This window comes from Xiphophorus hellerii, chromosome 19 (assembly GCF_003331165.1).
Source record: "Xiphophorus hellerii strain 12219 chromosome 19, Xiphophorus_hellerii-4.1, whole genome shotgun sequence".
Lineage (NCBI taxonomy): Eukaryota > Metazoa > Chordata > Actinopteri > Cyprinodontiformes > Poeciliidae > Xiphophorus > Xiphophorus hellerii.
In genome coordinates this window covers 8,623,307-8,641,390 of record NC_045690.1, presented here as the reverse complement: position 1 = coordinate 8,641,390, position 18,084 = coordinate 8,623,307, and the positions used below count along the sequence as shown (strand labels likewise).

Sequence of the window (18,084 nt, the reverse complement as noted above, 5' to 3'; positions counted from 1 at the left end):
ACGCCTTAATAAAACTTTTCTAAATTTATGTTATGAAGTTAGGTGAACATGAAGAGCCAGTTGGAAACACGCATAATAAATAATAATACATTTATTGCACTTTTCTTAAAGACAAATATAAAAATAGGGGGAGAAACGTAAGTGAGGTTATCACAGTTCATTCATAAAAATGATATATAACCACACACATTACATAGTAGAAGGATATATGAGAGACACACCTCGCAGTCCTGTTAAGCTCAGCTAAACAGTCTTCACAATGCAAATCCCTGTGCGCAGCAAGTCAGCATGTTTGTCCACACGGAGCTGTGTAGGCTGGAGACTGTAGTCCAGTGCAGTCGGGAGGCACAGGCCACTGTGATTACACAAAGGTAGGCCAGAACCACATCGCCCAGCATGTCTCTCCACACCTGCATGTTTACCCAGTGGTTACTAGGAGATTTAAAAATGAAATTCTAGAACACACAAATGCAGTCTTGCAATCTTTCGATTTCTAGTTTTGTTGTGAGGAACTGTTGTGGATTTACTGAGTTGCATCAGCTGATTTTGAAATCAAAAGTCACTTGTCGGGGATTTCTGAGTTTATCTGCATAAAGGTAATTTCTGTCTTCTGTTTCTGATGTGTAAATAACTTAACTATGATCATCATAGTAATGAATTTAACCCCTTTTGGTATGTTAACTTTCCTAAGGACTGCTACTGGACATGCAGCCTGGCCTTCAGGTGTGTATGCCCACCACTGCGTTGCTGGGCCTGCTGTGCCGAGGCTGCCTCAGCAGGGCACAGAATCGACCCAGTCGCAGCTTCAGCTCTTGGCCTAGAAAGATGACTAGGTGGAACAGTCAGGAGTCCTGCAATGCTGATACACCTCAGGAAAACCCACGTGTGCTCATCACAGGTGAAGACGATTTCCAGCCTTTATTTGCTCAGAATTATTTATATCTGGTGGACATTGAACATCTCTGAATTTAAATATGATTAATACACCATTCCACTGTTTTCTGTTGTTGGACACGAGTTGTTACAATAAGAGCAGAGAGCTGTGGTGATGAGCATCTAGTGGGTGAAGTAAAATGAATAATTCCCAAGATCTTTTCTAAGCAAATTCAAGCAGTCACATGTGAAGAAATGTTGCAGTTTAAGGATGAAGGGCTGGTGTTGTTGAGTGATTGTTGTCAAAAGCAGAACACGAGAGACATGTGGACTTTGTTTTCAATCTGCGCTTGCAGCAGGACCCTGTTTTGACTCATCACAAAAGAGTGGAAACAGACAGTGTTTGTGAGATGAAAGGGAGGAGAATAGTAGGCTTGGGTGACTTTTTGTTCTGTAACAAAGCCTTGGGACAAACAAAACTCTTTTGTGCCATCCATTCTTGTGTATCTTCTAAATGCAGTCACAGCCAACTGACTATTGATGTACCAATATCTCTATATGTTTAGACATATATGTCCAGACTTTTTTTTAAATATACAAATATTTCTTTCTGCAGGTGGTTTGGGGCAACTGGGAGTGGGGCTTGCTCAAATGCTTAGGTAAGTTCTGCACAAACTTTTTGTATCTCAAAATTAAAATGTTTGAAATTTCATTAGAAGTGTAATAATGTCCAGGAACCAGTATGGGCCAGAGAGAGTGATCTTGTCTGACATCAAGAAGCCCCCTTCTCATGTTTACACCAGTGGTAAGGAAACATAATTTGGTTTTCCCCTTTTTCTGATATGTTTTATCCTTAACATGTTTTTTAGTTTCCACTTTCTGATTATTTTTAGGGCCGTTTGTGTATGCCGATGTGCTGGACTACAAGCACCTCAGAGAACTGATCATAAATAATCGCGTTACTTGGCTGGTTCACTACAGCGCTTTGCTTAGCGCTGTGGGTGAGGCTAACGTAGCATTAGCACGAAAAATTAACATCACAGGTCTGTTTTGATGTCCGTGGTTTTCCATCTCTCCAGGTTATAAGCTACCCATGTCTGAGTTTCTGTTGCCCCTTCCAGGTCTACACAACGTTCTGGATCTGGCCTTGGAGAACTGCCTTCGCCTCTTTGTCCCCAGTACCATTGGGGCATTCGGTCCTTCTTCTCCCCGTGACCCCGCCCCTGACCTCTGTGTACAGCGTCCTAGAACCATCTATGGTGTCTCTAAAGTGCATGGCGAACTGATGGGGGAGGTAAGGTTTAAAAACATAGGCATAAATTGAACTGCATTGTTCAATTTATGCAAGACTCTGTATTGCTTATGCAATACAGAGTCTTGCATAAGCATTTATGCTGATACAACGTTTTCACATTTTCTCACGTTACAAGCACAAATGCTAATGTTTTTGTGAAACACCAACAAAAAGTAGTGCATCACCATGACATGGAAAGAAAATTATGTAATAGTGTAAAAGAGTTTCGCTAATAAAAATTTTAAACCGATGCTGTGCATTTGTATTCAGACCATTTTATTTTGAAACCCCCAAATAAAATTGAGTGCAACCAATTGCCTTTAGTCACCTAACTTTTAAATAAGTTATGTAATTTAATATCAGTGTAGAAACAGATGTTTGTGAAGGTTTAACGAACAAACAGTGTCATGACGATCAACGAACTTAGCAGACACATAGAGGATGAGGTTATTGAGATGTTTAAAGCAAGGTTAGATTATTAAACAAAATCTAAAGCTTCAGATATATCATGGAGCTTTGTTCAGTCCATCATCTATAAATGGAAAGTGTTACGCAAAAATTTTTGTTTCTAGATGAAACTGGTAGACAGAAATCTCTAAAGATTTACAACTGCAATTGCAGAATGGAGTGGTTCTAAAAGGTATTGATACAAGAAGACAGAATACAAATGTATGCCACACTTTTCAAAATGTTTTAGGTAACAGGATGGTTTACAATTTTTTACATTGCAAATAATTTTCTTATGCACTACTTTGTGGTGATCTATCACTTGAGATTCCAGTAAGATTGGAGTTTTTGGCTGTATTGCAACAAAAGGTGGAAGCGTTCAGGGCGTCTGAACACTTGTACAACCCGCTAAAAACCCACTAACGCATTATTTTTCTCAAGTATCTCCATCATAAATATGGCTTGGACTTTCGCTGCCTGCGTTACCCTGGTGTGATATCAGTCAACACTCCTCCTGGTGGAGGAACAACAGGTATTACTCACCTCATAAAATGTCACCTCACAAGAAGCGCAGTTCCACGGCGATAAGCTAGATGTGATTGACTAAAATCTTTGGCCTTATGTTATTACAGACTATGCAGTTCAGATCTTCCACGATGCTCTCAGCACAGGTCACCATGAGTGCTACTTGCGACCTGACACCCGTCTTCCCATGATGCATATCTCTGACTGCCACCGTGCCACGGTAGAGTTTATGCAAACTCCAGAGTGCCAGCTGTCTCTGCGCACTTACAACATAGCCGCCATGAGCTTCACACCGGAGGAGGTGGCCCAAGAAATTCGCAAGCATCTCCCACACCTTAAGGTCACCTACAATCCAGACTCAGTGCGCCAAACAATTGGTATGATTTCTTTTTACTGCTTTGCAAACATAATGTAACATAAACACCGGCAGTTTTGTATTTATATTGCAGACAAAAAGTAATTTGAGTAACTCATTGATGTGTTGATTCAATTTTTTTTTGACAAGCTATATTAAGTGAATCGCAACATGTGTCACGACAAATGCCATTTCCAGGAATTAACAGGTCCTAATCCTGAGGAAGCATAAAAGAAAACTCCAACAGAACCACAATGCCAAATGCTGGAAAGTGCACAAAGTTAATGGCACCAACAGCTCCATCACACATGATCTGCTATGAAATAAGAGAAACAAAGCCAGAAGGTTACATTATTTCTTGCATTCCAGGTGATGTGTTAACTAGTGTGACAGTTTCTGAACCAACAGGTTTTTCAGTCCCAAATAGCACTTAATTGTATTTACACCTTCGCTGAAGCTCTGTGAAGTTAAAAAGAGTGAACTCCTACTGCTAACATATTCTTACTGATGAAATGATTTTGTGTAACTTTTCAGCTGACAGCTGGCCTGTGAGATTTGACGACTCCAACGCCAGGAGGGATTGGGGCTGGGCACCAGCCTTCGGGCTCGAGGAGTTGGTGAAAGACATGCTGCGCTGCGTCAGAGACAAGAGGACCAGAGAGGGATTTCCTGTCAGCTAGCAGTTCCTTTTTGGCAGCTGATAGACAAATACTTCACCACTGGCTTTTTCAACTTGCATTTATCAACAACTTTCTTTTACTTCACTGCGACAGAGCATCAGTGAACTCTTTTAATCAGAACCTTTTAGTTTATAGTGAAACTTGCTCAGTCTACTTCAGGAAATCATACACTGTTGAAGCTTTTTCACATTTGTTTTTTGTCTTGTCATAAGCATCACTTTATACATCAGAAAGTTGCATAAATTACAGAAAAAAACTACACATTGCTTTTTTAAGGAACAGAGATCTCTAAATGTTACGTTTCCCGCATGCAACAACATAATATTCTATTACAGTATATTTTTTTACAATAGACCAGAGGCAACCTTTAGATTTACAAAACTGTTGTTTGCCAGAATATTCTGGTATGGCCGCTCACCTAACTCTGGACTGCTTACCACATTGTTCATTCTGGCTGCCTTTAAAACACTCTTTTATGAAATCAAAAATAAAGCTACTTGATGTAGAATCTGACAGGAGGTCGTCATTTATTTATTTGATTTTTTTGCCAGAGTTGTGCTTTTAATGACCATCATCAACCTTTAATCACTTTGGAGAATAGTGCATGGAAATGTGGTGTACGCTGAACAGTTACCATAGCATAGCATAATATCCCCACATTATTATGCTACCACTACCACGTTTTAAAGTCTGGAAAGTGTGTTTGTGATCACTTATTTATATATAAATATTTACAAAAGGTCCCACGAAGGTGCTATGTGATCTGGCTCTAATCTTAGATTCTTGTTGTCTTAATGTGAAACGATACTCATAGTAAAGAGTGTGAATTTATATAAATTTGCTTTTGTAACTTTCGCTCTCCATAACCATTAGACAGAATAGGAACTACTCCTCGAGCTGCAGTACCGGTTCCTTCCTCATGGGACGCACGTTTCATCCGTCTTCCCACTCAAGAGTTTAACCGGGCCGACGCACGTCCTTCTCCACTGCGCCTGAAACAATCATATTTCAACAAAAATGGACGCGGGATTTTTCCGCGTAAGTGCTTTAAGCAAATAGTTAATGCGTTATCGCCGGTTTGGTTGGTTGCATGTTCATATATCGTTGATCTTTGTCGTGAATCTAGCGTGTGTGTTTAGGTAGGAGGCCATACTGTTAGAAGCAGTGCGGTCGTGGCTTCGTCTATCAACTGATGTCAAATAATTCGGGATTTCGTTATGGGTTTTCTTTGAACTGAGGCGTCTCAGGAATGAATTAGCGTTTATATAACAAATGTTTATTATAATACTCCATCATTAAATGTTACTTTGCCGGTTTAAAATGTTTTTAGGTTATTTGTAGGTAATATTGCAGGAATTAGACCAGACCTTGGCTTAAGATGGCGCCTGGCCGGTGCGTCGCTAATGTTTCGAGAGCTATTCGCTAACACGTTTGCGCCGATGTTAATTAGAAATGTTACACACGGGTTTGTAGACTTATTGCTTATTAATGTTCCCAAATGTTCCTATCTTGCTTTTAATGTGGCGACTACTACGAAACCATTATCTTCCTGTTGGTGACTTAGCAACTGATCATCAGGTGTGACCCAGATTGACTGAAAAATGTTTGCCTGTTTTTGTTCTATTATTTTAGGGCACGAGTGCGGAGCAAGACAACCGTTTCAGCAACAAGCAAAAGAAATTGCTGAAGCAGCTGAAATTTGCAGAATGTCTCGACAAGAAGGTGGGCTATTATCTGACAACGAGCTTTATTATTAACATAGGTGTTTATATTCTAAAACACGAACTTGTTGCATTAACATTTCTCAAGTATTGGTTACATGAAAATTATTAAACCGAGGTTACTTCTGGAAACACGTATACTGGACTTCCTTGTCCAGTATGCATAAGGTTCTATTATATATTAGTACATGTATCATTTCAGGACATCATATTAACGTAGATTACTAAAGGCATTTAATCTTAAGCTTGTAAATAAAAGCTTGTGATGCTGTTGAGTCAATTTGGTTGAAATAATACCTCAAATTTTGTACATAATGTTGCCATTTTGTTTGTTCCTACTTCCAAATTGTGCAGATAACAAACCATTTTTCACCTCTTAATTTTTAGGTAATTTAAAGACTCCCGGAGATAAAGAAAACATACAAATCTTTTATATTTTTGTGAATATATTGTATGTTCTTTTTTGGTACAGTAACTTGCAGCAGCAGTTTCAGGTTTCACCACTATGCCTCATAACTGCTTATAAAAAAAAAAAAACACGGTGTGGATTAAAAACTGAATAAATCAACAATTATTGATGTCGACTGATGTGAAACACTTGTATCATGGGTTTTTCAGCCATATCTCCCAGCCCTACTTTGAAGTTAATATTTCAGCTGGGACAACCTAGTGTCCCAGCTGTACTTGAATGCAGCGTGTGTAGTTTTTGGAAAAATCCCTAATCATCAATGGAATCTCTCCAAGTTGAATTTTCTAACATGTGTAGAGATGTCCTGGCTGCATGCTAAAGGCAGCCATTTGGACATCAGCTGAATTTATCTGTTATGCTTACATTCACTTGAACATTGGTTCAAATTACTTATTTAGTGTAGTGCAGAGTGAGCCATTCACCTTATTGTTGAAAAATATGTATGCTGACATAAGTTTTTTTCTTACTTTTATAGTATTTATATATTTTATTAACATATTTTCTGTATGTTTACATTTCCACAACTGTTGCTTGTTCTTTCCGTAGGTGGACATGACCAAAGTGAACCTAGAAGTCATCAAACCATGGATCACTCAACGTGTGACTGAGATTCTGGGATTTGAGGATGATGTGGTCATAGAGTTCATATTCAACCAACTTGAAGAGAAGGTAAAGTCATTGTCTTAATGTTTTGTTGTTGTTTTCTTATTGAAAGAACTGTTGTTAATTTGAGGGTATTGTTAAGCCAGTAAGAAGGGACATGAACAAATATTTACAGATCCTAGTGACACTGAAATTGAATGGGTAAAGTAAAAATTGGTTTAAATCTGACTTGTGTTAAATTTCCATGTTTTGCTGTTTTGTGACAACATGCCTTTATTCAGCAGTCTTCTAATGATGATGTGATTTATGATTTAAAAGGCCTGAACCAATATGGATGTTATACCTTGCATCAGAAGTATAGCACCAACATCTAATTAGCTCTCTCCTGAGCCCAAAGTCTCTGAGCCCAACTCTCCCTTCATGGTGCAGTGTGTGTTTTGAGGTGAGTTGTATATAGGGATCATCCATATCATGCCAGTGAAAGACAAAACTGAACAGTACCATAATCATACTGTCCGTATGTATATATAGTTTACAATTAGGCTGCTAAGTTTATATTTAACAATGTTGCAGATGATTAAAGATAATACAGAGTAAGGTAAAAAAAAAAAAAAAAAAAAATCTGTAGCTTGTTTCTTGGTATAATTAATATTTATTACTTTACTTATCAAATCCAAAACTGAAAAGTATTGTCTCACTGACCCCCCTGATTGCAAGTTTCACCTTTAGCTTTTTAGGGTGGGGTCTGAAGTTGCTCTACACCCTGTCGTAGCTTTGTTTCCATCTAATTGTGAAAAAGAACATAGGCTTCTAAAAGTTGCTAAATAAAGAGTGAAGCAGTGTTGCGAGGGCCAGTAGGGATCACTATCAGTAGCCATAATTTGTTAAAAACTAATAAACAATGCTATTAAGGAAGGAAAAAAAACAAATCTTCTCACCTTAGTCATTAATTGGAGAAAAACTGAAAGTGAAACTGTTTGTAATGGTATGTAAAGGCCATAGTAACCAATCACAAACTGGTGCCTTAAATTTTTTCTAGCTCAAATTTTTACTAAAACCTTAACTGCCTATTCAAGTTTACTTGTTTCCCTTTTTTTACGTTCTTGATTTTTATTGATCAGTTTCTCTTTTTTAATTAACTTTTTATTGCACATCTTTAAATCCCAAAACTCTCCTTGTTTATAGATACAAGGAACAAGTTTTACATTTTGTAAGTTGATAACTTCAACCACTGGAGGTCAGCAAAAAAAACTGTTTTAACTACTAGAAACAATACTTTTCAGCTACATATCATCTTATCAATGCACACATTCATTAAACACTGTTTATCTGTTCCATAACAAACTTTAGTCTAAGAAGTTTAGTCTGAAATAACTTGATTTGCACTCCTGTCAGAATAAGCTATCGCCTTTTTTCCCCTCGTACGTTTTTTGTGTAAAACAAGGAAATAAAACAGACAAGGTTTGTTTTTTTTTCGTATAATACACAAGCCTCTTGTGATGTCTACTATTGACTGGTTATGATTACACACACATTTGTTTTTAGTAATAGAAGGCCAGTGTGAAGCAGAAACTCAAGTCATTAAATAAAAAAATCCTAGATAATATTTTATTAACCCATGGGATACCCTTTGCAAGCATCTATGGATACTGGCCTTGGTTAGGACCTTGATTTTTCTATTGTGTTCAAATTCTTAGGCATTTATTTCACATGATGTTTGTTTTGACAGCAACATAGGTTTTAGCTAATGTTCTACTTTAAATTTTAGCTTGCCTTAGTTTTTTATTTGCAGGGGTTGTGTTAAAAGCTAACTGTAAAACAATTACTTTTGCATTGTGGAAAGAAATTGTACTGTAATAGAGTTGAGATTATGATATGTCTCAATTTTATCTAGTTTGAATAAAAATATATTTTTTTGTGTAACTGTGTACTCATTATTGCTTGTTCGTCTCTTGCAATTTAGATAAATGATATAACATTATGCTCAAGGTGGTTGAGTCTCAAGCAGTAGGGAGGCGGAAGCCAGCCAATGGAGCTCCGTGCCCACTGATCCCACGGGACTCACTGAAGACACCGGAACTGTACTTGCTGTGTTGGGTTTTGATGCACTCTGTATTGTGCTTACTTGTTTAACCTCAGAACTATAGACTGTGGGGAGACTGGAAGAACTGGGGGTGGTTAGTGGCACAGGGATGAAAAGTAGCGGGCTAGCTCTGAGAAATGCAAATAATCTCTCAAAAGATTGCTAGGGTTTACTGGGATGTAACTAGAATTTTAAAACATTTTTTGCATGCATTTTTATTACTAGATATGTCTCCCCTCAGCTAACTCACATTGTCAGTCCCAAGAGATTGAGTACAATACAGTATGAGTTAATCTATTAGTTTTTTTGTGTACAATTCTAATAGTGAAACCCTGAGATGTTAAGTTTTGCTTTCAGAGCTGTACATGTTTTTGATAAGGCTAATTATAGCTCAGGATTAGCTTAGACAGGGTTAGAAGGTAGGTCACCCCATTTCTGGGGCCCTGCCTCCCTCTAGATGTTTTCTTTTCAATTATTTAAATGGCCATATTTGTTTCTCTCTCCCCTTCATGTTTGTGTTGCAGCACCCTGATAGCAAGATGATGCAGATCAACCTGACGGGGTTCCTGAATGGGAAGAACGCCCGGGAGTTCATGAGGGACCTTTGGCCCCTGCTGCTGAGCGCGCAGGAGAACATCGCTGGCATCCCCTCTGCTTTTCTGGAGCAGAAGAAAGAAGAAATCCGACAGAGACAGGTGATTATCTTCACAACAGAACAGCTTGGGGTTGTGGGGAATCTCAAATTTGAATAAATAAATAAATAAATAGTAAAACTAGTTCTTTTTTTTAAGTTTTATGTTGTTGTTTTTTCTGGTTAAAACATTCCTGTAGAAATCTGGACTGAGGTGATCCAGTTTACCTCAGTATTTTACACTGATAATATTATTAAAAATCTTATAAATTTCCTATTGTAAGATCATTTTACATGCGATTCATATCTGGCAGATTGAACAGGAGAAGCTTGCTTCCTTGAAAAAGGTTGACCAGGATAAGAAGGACAAGGACACAAGAGAAAGGACTCGATCAAAGAGCCCAAGAAGGTATGCGTTTTCTCTTTTGCTTCTTTGGGCTACTTTTGCTTTGTGTGTGAATTTGCAGACATTATTTTTTGTTGTTGTAATGAAAGTTATCTGAATTTATCATCTTTGCTCATCTCGAAAGCAGTTAAGTGACAATATTGTACTCTGATCAGCATACCACAGAGCTTTTTATTTGCCTCTTTCAAATCAAAGATTTCCACTTTTACTCTGCGTTTGGGGTCTTAAATTTTAGTCCCTGACAGGTATATTTTAGGTTTGCAATGACCTAAAATATACCTTTAGTAAACAAAACATAATAAACATAGTAAACATAAAATATACATATTTAGTTACAAGTTCTTTGAAAAGTGATTTTAAGGATTGCGATGTCAGAAAAACAGGAAAGTTGATGTCAAAAGCTGTAGACAACTTAAGGATGCTTTTCCTTAAGTTAAACAAAATTTAATCCCCTATTAAACATGTGGATTTGTCTCTGTATCGAAGCTAACGTTGCTGCGTGTCTGATCAGGTGGAAGACAAGGTCTCCAGGGAAGCGTGAAAGGAAGCGTAGTCCGTCGCGATCCCCAGTGCGCAAACCCAGCCCAGTTGTTGGAGACTCCCCTCCTCCACCTCTGATGCAGTCCAACACTAAAACGTCACAGCAGCCTGAGGAGCCAGACACGTCAGGAACAGGCCTGCCAGATACCGTTATCCACGAAGCTTCGTCTACTGGGTTAATGTAAAACTCTCTGTTCTGTGACCACTAGATTTTGCTTCTTTCTTCTTGCATACTTAAAATGTATTGATTCATTTGTCCTTTTTTTTTTTATAGTGACACAGTTGTAGAGTCAGTTAAAGCAGACTCTGTGGCCGAAGTCAAAGAACCGTCCCCAGAGAAATCCCTCAAAAAAGAGGAAAGACCGAGGTCTCGTGAAAGAGAAAAGGAAACGAGGAGGGAAAGACCCCACCACCGCTCTCGCTCACGTTCTCACTCTCGTTCTCGCAGGCGACGCTCCAGGTCTAGGTGATGCTTTCTCTTTTTTTGCAAAAATATCACAGAAACAAATGTATAAAACATGTAATAAAATTCTGTTCTCTCTATCTCTATATCAGATCTTACTCCCCTCGTAGAAGACAAAGTCCCAGAAGGAGAATGTCTCCCCGTCGGAGGAGTCCCCCTAGACGGGGCCCCACCGGCTCAAGGCACAGACACCGGCGGTCTCCTGTTCGCAGGTCAGTCACACCTTCACAGAAGCATCAGATATTTAAAGTCCCCGAAGATTAACTTAATTAGATTTGATTTCATTTGATTAGGTTTGCCTAAATTACTGGAAATATGTAAATTTTAGGAGGCGTTCCCGTTCTGCTTCATCTTCTGGTAGCAGCTCCTCAGGGTCACGTTCACCTAAGAAACCTGTGAAGAGAATATCTACCACGCCGCCCCGGAAACAGCTCCTTCGTCCTGGCGCTTCTGTAAGCCCCGTTGGGAAGGACAAACGCTCGCCGTCTCCTCGAGCCAGGAGAGGCCGGGGCTCCGCTTCCCCGGCAAGATCATCAGGTAAGACCTTCACCTCTCGTTCTGCTGAGCAAACTTTTTTACTACAGTCAGAATATTTCACCCACAGATCTTCAGGTTTCAGTTACAGTGAATGCATGTTGAGTTTTGAATCTGTCACTTTTAGGTGTAAAGCGAAAACCTGGAGGAAGGGGAGATTCTCCACCTGATTTTGTAAAGGCCAGAACCTCTGAGGGGTCTGAGTCAGGTAAGAGTTTGTCGTCTTAAAGAAAAAAATACAACGACCAGCCCTGGACTTTAAATGGGTTTTTAAAAAAGGACTGGTGTGGAAAGCCATTGAGTTTATTTTTTTTACATGTCCATATAGTAAATTGCTGATCTTCTGACAGTTCCACTAAACAAGTGTTCCTACAAACATATTCTGTAATTTATGAATATTTTTTTTATTTCTATTGAAGCCCAGTGTTTTTTTTTTTATTATCTTAAATTAGAGTGAATGCTAAATTTAATATTGGTTCCAAAAAAATGGTGCTAAAACATTGGATTGGTTCTTGGTTTCTATGTCCACACCTCCAGCTTCTAACAAAAATACTGGTACTGAGTTATCACTGGCACCAGTTTAGCACTGGAATCAGTTTTGTGGGGAAAAAAATACTATTTGTCTAAAAATGGCAAACATGCTATGTTACCATGATTTAATGTACACCACTACTGCTGTTTACTTCAGTACTAAATCATGAAAATGTACACTAATACTGTTTGCAAAGGTGAGTTGTGAAAATGCTGTATAAAGTATCAAATGGTCATCAGTAGAGAACATAAATGACAATTGTCACACCAAAGAAACTGTCCAGGTATCAGAGAAAATTTAGGTCCAAAAATAGCAAATATATAGCAGAAGGTTTAGTAAAGCTTTACTTGAGAATATTTTTGTGAAGTTTTAATTTGCTTACTTGATCCAAGTTTTGTTGCGAGTGTACAGAAATGTGTCGAAGTTTAATACATCTTGACCTTTTTCTTATTTTGCAACCACAATTTTCTGTTTTTTTTTTTTTCTTTCTTTTTTTGGTTGGGATACACAAATACAGAGCAGTGCAGTATTGTAAAGAAAAAAAATAATGATTCATGGTCTTCAATTTTTATAATTATAGATATAAAAAGTTTAGTGTGAATTAATATTCAGCCCTCTTCTTTACTCATTCTTGTTTACGTCTAAATAGACTACACAAGTGTGATATTTTATCTCTTTTTAGATGTAGAAATTTAAAATTGAGTTAGATTATAAAATAATATTCCAAGCTCTGAGCATCTCATAAAGCACTATTAATTCATAATCGGAACATGGAAATTATGGCCCAGCTTTAAGACAGTGAGAGAAGTGGTGGGCAATATGGACCTTTAATTTTTCATTGAATGCTCTCATGGAGAAAATTGTAAAAATCTTCAGTTTAAATTTATTTTTATATATAAAAAAAAAAATCCAGATTCCTATCATAAGAAATTAAAAATGGTCACTGGCAATAAATGATCCAAAATGCCTTCCTAGCCCTTGGTAATTCTGAAGGACATGCAGAGATTCAAGACTGCTGAAAAAAATCTGTTTAAGATTTCCACTTTACAATTCTTAACTAACTTATATTTGTCATAAAATCTCTTGTAGTTTTTGGTTGTAGTGTGTCAAAATGGGGAAAAGGTCAAGGAGTATAAACACTTTTGCAAAGCAGTGACAAAGTCAGTTTATTGAACAAAAATAGAACCAGTCATACGGTATAACTCCATAAAGGAGTGCAGCACCCCCCATGTTGTTGTATTGCACCATATTCTGACAAAGCCAACTGTAAACGCTGTTAAGTACTTTCTGTAACTCTTCCTTGGCACTCTGTTCATGGCCTTGCTCACACTGATCAGACGCTCAATGCTTTACATTTCAGAGGAGGATAAAAATGAAAAAGGGGCAACAGCAGATTCGGTGCAGCAGCGACGTCAGTATCGCAGGCAGAATCAACAGTCCTCTTCAGGTTAAGAAGCGTTTTTGTTTTTCCACGTTATTTTTTTCACCCTTCTTTCTAACCGAGTCTCCTTCTGTCATCTTGCCTCCATCGTCTCATGGACTTTAGAAGCTGTGTCCTTGTCCCAACCTTGGTGTTGTTCTTGTCTTTTCAGCAAAGCGTAAAGCCATAAGAAAAAAAAAAGTTAGATTTTTGTTTTCTTTGTTTCAGATTCAGGATCTTCCTCCTCAGAAGATGAAGGACCTAAGAGGTCAGCACCAGGGCCAGGCGCCAGAAACGGTGAAGTAAGGAGGAAACGCAGCCGTACGCCTTCACCTCGTAGGCGACATAGAGATCCCTCCCCAAGGTCGGACAACTTGATTTTTAATCAGCTAGATTATTTGATAGTGATTTGTTCTGCATATAATTTTCATATTTTTCCTAATGTGAAGTAAAAAACAAAAAAACAATTGTTTGACACTTGTACCTTCAGGAGGAGACGTTCTCCATCTCCTGGACGCAGACGTCGCTCTCCTTCTCCCCCTCGACGTCGTAGATCTCCCTCCCCTCCCAGACGCAGGTATAATCTTGCTACTGATGAAGAACATTATCATTTAATATTTGAAAAACTGGTTTGCTTTATAAATGCCTTTCTTCCCAGGTCTCCTTCCCCTCCTCCCCGTCGTCGCTCTCTGTCCCCCAGACGATATTCTCCCCCTATCCAGCGCCGCTACAGCCCCTCACCTTTGCCTCCGCAGAAGAGGAAGCTGTCCAGTTCTCCAATGAAGCGCTTTTCTCCAGGCCCTAAGCGACGCTCCTCCAGGTCACCTAAACGTAGAAGCTCTCCCGCTCAGCGGAGACGCTCGCCTCCTTCCTCTTCGTCTCCCCCGAGACATAGAAGGAGCCCGCCGTCTGCTAGGCCGAACAGGGACACCCGATCCCCTGTCATGCCAGCTAGACGCCTCTCCCCCTCCCCCGCTAACCGAGGTCGCCCTGTTCGGCGGTCCACTAGTCCCCAGAGACGCTTTGATTCGTCCAGCACGTCCCCCTCCGCCCAGCGAAGACAGCAGTCCCCTCCACACAGCAGTAAGCTCATCCGTAGGGTGTCTCGTACCCCAGAGCCGCGTAAAAGGTGACTTTAGAACAAGTTTTCATCAGATGCAGATTTAATGTTGCTTTTGAATATTTAGCCTCTAAATGTCTTTTTTTTTTGTTGATAGAATCTCCCCCAGTCCGAAGCCTATAAGAAGAGCTTCGTCCCGATCCCAATCGCTTTCCCCTCAACCGGCAGCTCAGAAACGTCCGGCCCCAGCTCCGGCCTCGGCTTCCCCATCACCTTCCCGCTCTGCCAGCGGTTCTCCACCTCCTCCTCCCCCGGCCAAAAAGGCTACCAGTGGTTCTGGCAGTCAGTCTCCCAGCAAGGTTTGTCCAGTACAGTTGCTTCTCAATAAATTAGAATATCATCAAAGCTAATTTATTTTAGTAATTTAAGTAATAAAGGAAACATGAGTAGGTGCATTTTATGCAACATCATAAATGCCACGTGTGTATTTCTAGTCATTTTGATTAACAGCTAATGAAATGTTTTTAGAAGTATTGAGATCAATTTCTTAAAACTAAATTGAGAGGCTCTGAATCTGAGCTGCTTGATGACAAATGTTAATCCTCCACAGTCTGTTCTGATTTGAGGAGCCATGTCATCTGTTGGTATTTGTCTGAATTCTTTGATCAAAACCACAACTGCACCAACAACATATTTAAAGGGCTTCATGCTTCTCTCTGCTGAGTTTTGTGAGGATTCTGATTTCATTCTCCAGCAGGAACTGGAGTCCTTTTGCCTTCTTTAATGACTGTGATGTCATCGAGCTTGATTTCAGAGCCTTCTGATCTGAATTAAGCCCCATAGAGAGTTTACTAAGTCTTAAAAGGAAGATGAGACACCAGAGTTAGTGATGTAGATTAACCGAAGGCCGGTATTGAATACTGTTGTCACAAAATTTGATACTCCATCATTTTAGGCACTGAAGTAACCTTTTCTGAAGTCGCAGGATTCTTTCTAATAAAGAGCAAAAGAATATAAACTGTTACTTATGATGTGTAACAATATGCTTACTGTGCTGCTAATACACATTTTTTTCCTCTTACAAGGTAGACAAGATCTTGTCTTTTAAGAAGTTATAAGAAGGTTATTTTCCTGTACCTTTGACCTCATAGACAAAATACTTCAGATCAGTCATCTCCAGATTAACTCGCCATGTTGGTGGATTTTTAAACTTCACAATTAAACTGATTGTTTGGATGAGCCTTTGCAAATGGCTAAAAGTGTCTGTTTAGCGAAGTTTGTATCAATTTTGTTGAAAAATCTGTTTCTGCAAAGAATTTACAATTTTAGTAGCACTTATATGAAAATATAATTTATTTTGACAAATGTAACATCAAAGCAACATGAGCCTCCTGAAGTCAGCAGAGCCAGAGGCTGTTTTTCCTCCATGCAACACTGCAATGATGCATTATTCCATGCAAAAGAAACCCCGACCAAGCACTGAGTGCATGAACTGTGCAATACAAGGACTTTCCAGTTAGTCAGCACTTCTACATCAGACTTTTTTTTTTTGGTCTTTCAAATCTAATTTTCTGTGCAAGAATTCAATTTTTAAATACTAAAATAATTTCACATTTTGATGATGCTTTTTAATTTTCTCAGATGCGCCTGTACTAGAATTTGACAGAAAAAGAAGCTCATGACTTAGACAAAGTTCAATTCCATGGAGTATGCGAGGTTACATTTACATTAATCATAACGTAAACATCTATTTGTTTTTCCAGAATTCAGATGTTGATGGTGGTGGAAAGAAAAAGAAGAAGAAGAAGGAAAAGAAACACAAGAAAGATAAGAAGCACAAAAAGCACAAGAAGCATAAGAAGGAGAAAAGCAGTGCTGCTGTGACCGGCGACGTCCAGGAGAGTCGACCTGCAGAGGAAGACGGTGATTCAAGAAAGGTAAAGGTTTCTTTTGTAGTTTTTTATGCCGATGAGGGCATGATATCAAAATTATTTTTGCTAAATTTGAAAGAAGATGTATTAATCTTTATGCAGGAATCGGAGAGTGAAGTCGATGACACCTTGGACGATCTGGAAAAGCACCTCCGAGAAAAGGCACTGCGCTCAATGAGGAAGGCCCAGACGTCTCCTTCAGAGATGTCCTGAAATATGAAGCTTTTGAGTTTTCCTTTCACTTTTGGTGTTTGTCATCATCCTAGGTTCAGCTTTAGAATGTACAAATTGTTGATTCTCGAATCTTGTTTCTTTTTACAGGTTTGGTACATTCTGGAAAGTGAGTTTCTTTTAAAAAAAAAAAAAAAATGGATCCATTAGATAGTTTATCTAAACTGTAAAACTTGTGTTGTCAATACTTTCAGATTGTTAAACAGGAGAAATTTTTAATTTCATAGGTTTGAGTTGGGCAGGTTAATGATATGTCGATGTACAGTAGATCATTTAAGAAGCGATTGCATGTTCAGTGATTACCTCTGATGTGCATGGACCACTGACCATATGAAGAGCGTAGGGAAATAACACCATACAATAAGAAACTGTTACTAATGTCTTTTCCCAGTGGATGCTGCGTCAACGTCATGCGCAGCTGAAGAGGCTTTAACAAAATATTCTGTTTCATATTCTAACTTAACTGAGATGTTGGATCATTTAACCTGCTTTATTCTGACTTTGAAATTGTCTTATTTGAAAATGAAAGCAATTTGATGTGAAACATGCTTTATTTTTTTTTCTAAACTGATTGATATGCAATTTATGTTGATGCCCCTGACCTGTGCTAATTTCTGTGGGACTGCTATAGTGTATGATTTGTATTTAGTAACCTTTTCTCTCGTCATCCTGTCATGCTTTCAGAATTAAATTTTTTTTAAGACACAGCGTAAACATTTTTGTTTAAAACTGAATTTTGTCACTCGTGTTTATCTACTGAAGAAGTATGACTGGCAAAGTGTAAAACAAAGCACAGCTCCAGAAGTTTTGAAAAGTTATAGCACATAGATGTTGAACGTGGCTTAGTACAAACGCCCCTCTGCCACGACTGACTGGGTTCATTTTGGTATCGATCCGATACCAAATAAAGAAAAGGCACAGCATCTCCCAGCAGAAGTCTGACAGAACCATGGTGCCCAGCAGGGGGATTCATGGAGTGGCCATGCAGTCATCACAGTGCACTTCCTTTTTTTTTTTTCTTTTTTTTTTTACTTGCGCACTTTTGATCAAATGTGAGCAAGTAAAACTATATAACATATTTCAAGAGAAACATTGCAAAGTGCTTCTTAAGAAGATAATACAACAGCTTGAGCCAACAATGCATAAAACAAGTTATTTGTAAAATTAAATATATTTAAAAAGATAAGTTTGTAACTTTTTAAAGAGACCATAGAGTTGAAAGGAAGAGAGCTCCAGAGTCTGGAGGTCACTAAACAGAATGATCTGTTTTTCAGATTAGTCTGGGG

The 18,084-nt window shown here is 38.7% G+C and overlaps 2 protein-coding genes across 7 annotated transcripts; both read left to right on the top strand.

Moving 5' to 3' along the window:
- Positions 1 to 71: 71 nt before the first annotated feature.
- Positions 72 to 4,687, top strand: tdh2 (L-threonine dehydrogenase 2). Its single transcript, XM_032548126.1, has 8 exons — positions 72 to 898; positions 1,490 to 1,532; positions 1,608 to 1,678; positions 1,767 to 1,916; positions 1,995 to 2,167; positions 3,056 to 3,146; positions 3,247 to 3,516; positions 4,029 to 4,687. The coding sequence occupies exons 1-8, from the start codon at positions 706 to 708 to the stop codon at positions 4,172 to 4,174; spliced, it is 1,137 nt and encodes a 378-aa protein (XP_032404017.1). The 5' UTR covers positions 72 to 705; the 3' UTR covers positions 4,175 to 4,687.
- A 399-nt stretch (positions 4,688 to 5,086) lies between these two features.
- srrm1 (serine/arginine repetitive matrix 1) lies at positions 5,087 to 17,506 on the top strand. Of its 6 annotated transcripts, none has more exons than XM_032547694.1 (17): positions 5,087 to 5,212; positions 5,807 to 5,896; positions 6,911 to 7,033; positions 9,575 to 9,745; positions 9,996 to 10,090; positions 10,599 to 10,808; positions 10,902 to 11,093; positions 11,183 to 11,302; positions 11,455 to 11,627; positions 11,752 to 11,832; positions 13,517 to 13,603; positions 13,805 to 13,940; positions 14,067 to 14,153; positions 14,235 to 14,705; positions 14,794 to 14,995; positions 16,400 to 16,573; positions 16,670 to 17,506. In XM_032547694.1, the coding sequence occupies exons 1-17, from the start codon at positions 5,192 to 5,194 to the stop codon at positions 16,778 to 16,780; spliced, it is 2,544 nt and encodes an 847-aa protein (XP_032403585.1). In that variant the 5' UTR covers positions 5,087 to 5,191; the 3' UTR covers positions 16,781 to 17,506. The 6 variants fall into 6 exon arrangements, with proteins under 6 accessions (XP_032403585.1, XP_032403584.1, XP_032403583.1 ...); XM_032547693.1 differs by having other exon boundaries at positions 11,452 to 11,627; XM_032547692.1 differs by having other exon boundaries at positions 11,419 to 11,627.
- The last annotated feature ends 578 nt before the right edge of the window (positions 17,507 to 18,084 follow it).

Excerpts from the sequence above, each read along its gene's own strand:
- tdh2 (XM_032548126.1), top strand. The coding sequence starts at position 706 with ATGCAGCCTGGCCTTCAGGTGTGTATGCCCACCACTGCGTTGCTGGGC. Across the intron at positions 899-1,489 it reads CCCACGTGTGCTCATCACAG|GTGGTTTGGGGCAACTGGGA; the intron begins GTGAAGACGATT and ends TTCTTTCTGCAG. Across the intron at positions 1,917-1,994 it reads ACGAAAAATTAACATCACAG|GTCTACACAACGTTCTGGAT; the intron begins GTCTGTTTTGAT and ends TGCCCCTTCCAG.
- srrm1 (XM_032547692.1), top strand. The coding sequence starts at position 5,192 with ATGGACGCGGGATTTTTCCGC. Across the intron at positions 10,091-10,598 it reads CGATCAAAGAGCCCAAGAAG|GTGGAAGACAAGGTCTCCAG; the intron begins GTATGCGTTTTC and ends GTGTCTGATCAG. Across the intron at positions 11,833-13,516 it reads CTCTGAGGGGTCTGAGTCAG|AGGAGGATAAAAATGAAAAA; the intron begins GTAAGAGTTTGT and ends TTTACATTTCAG.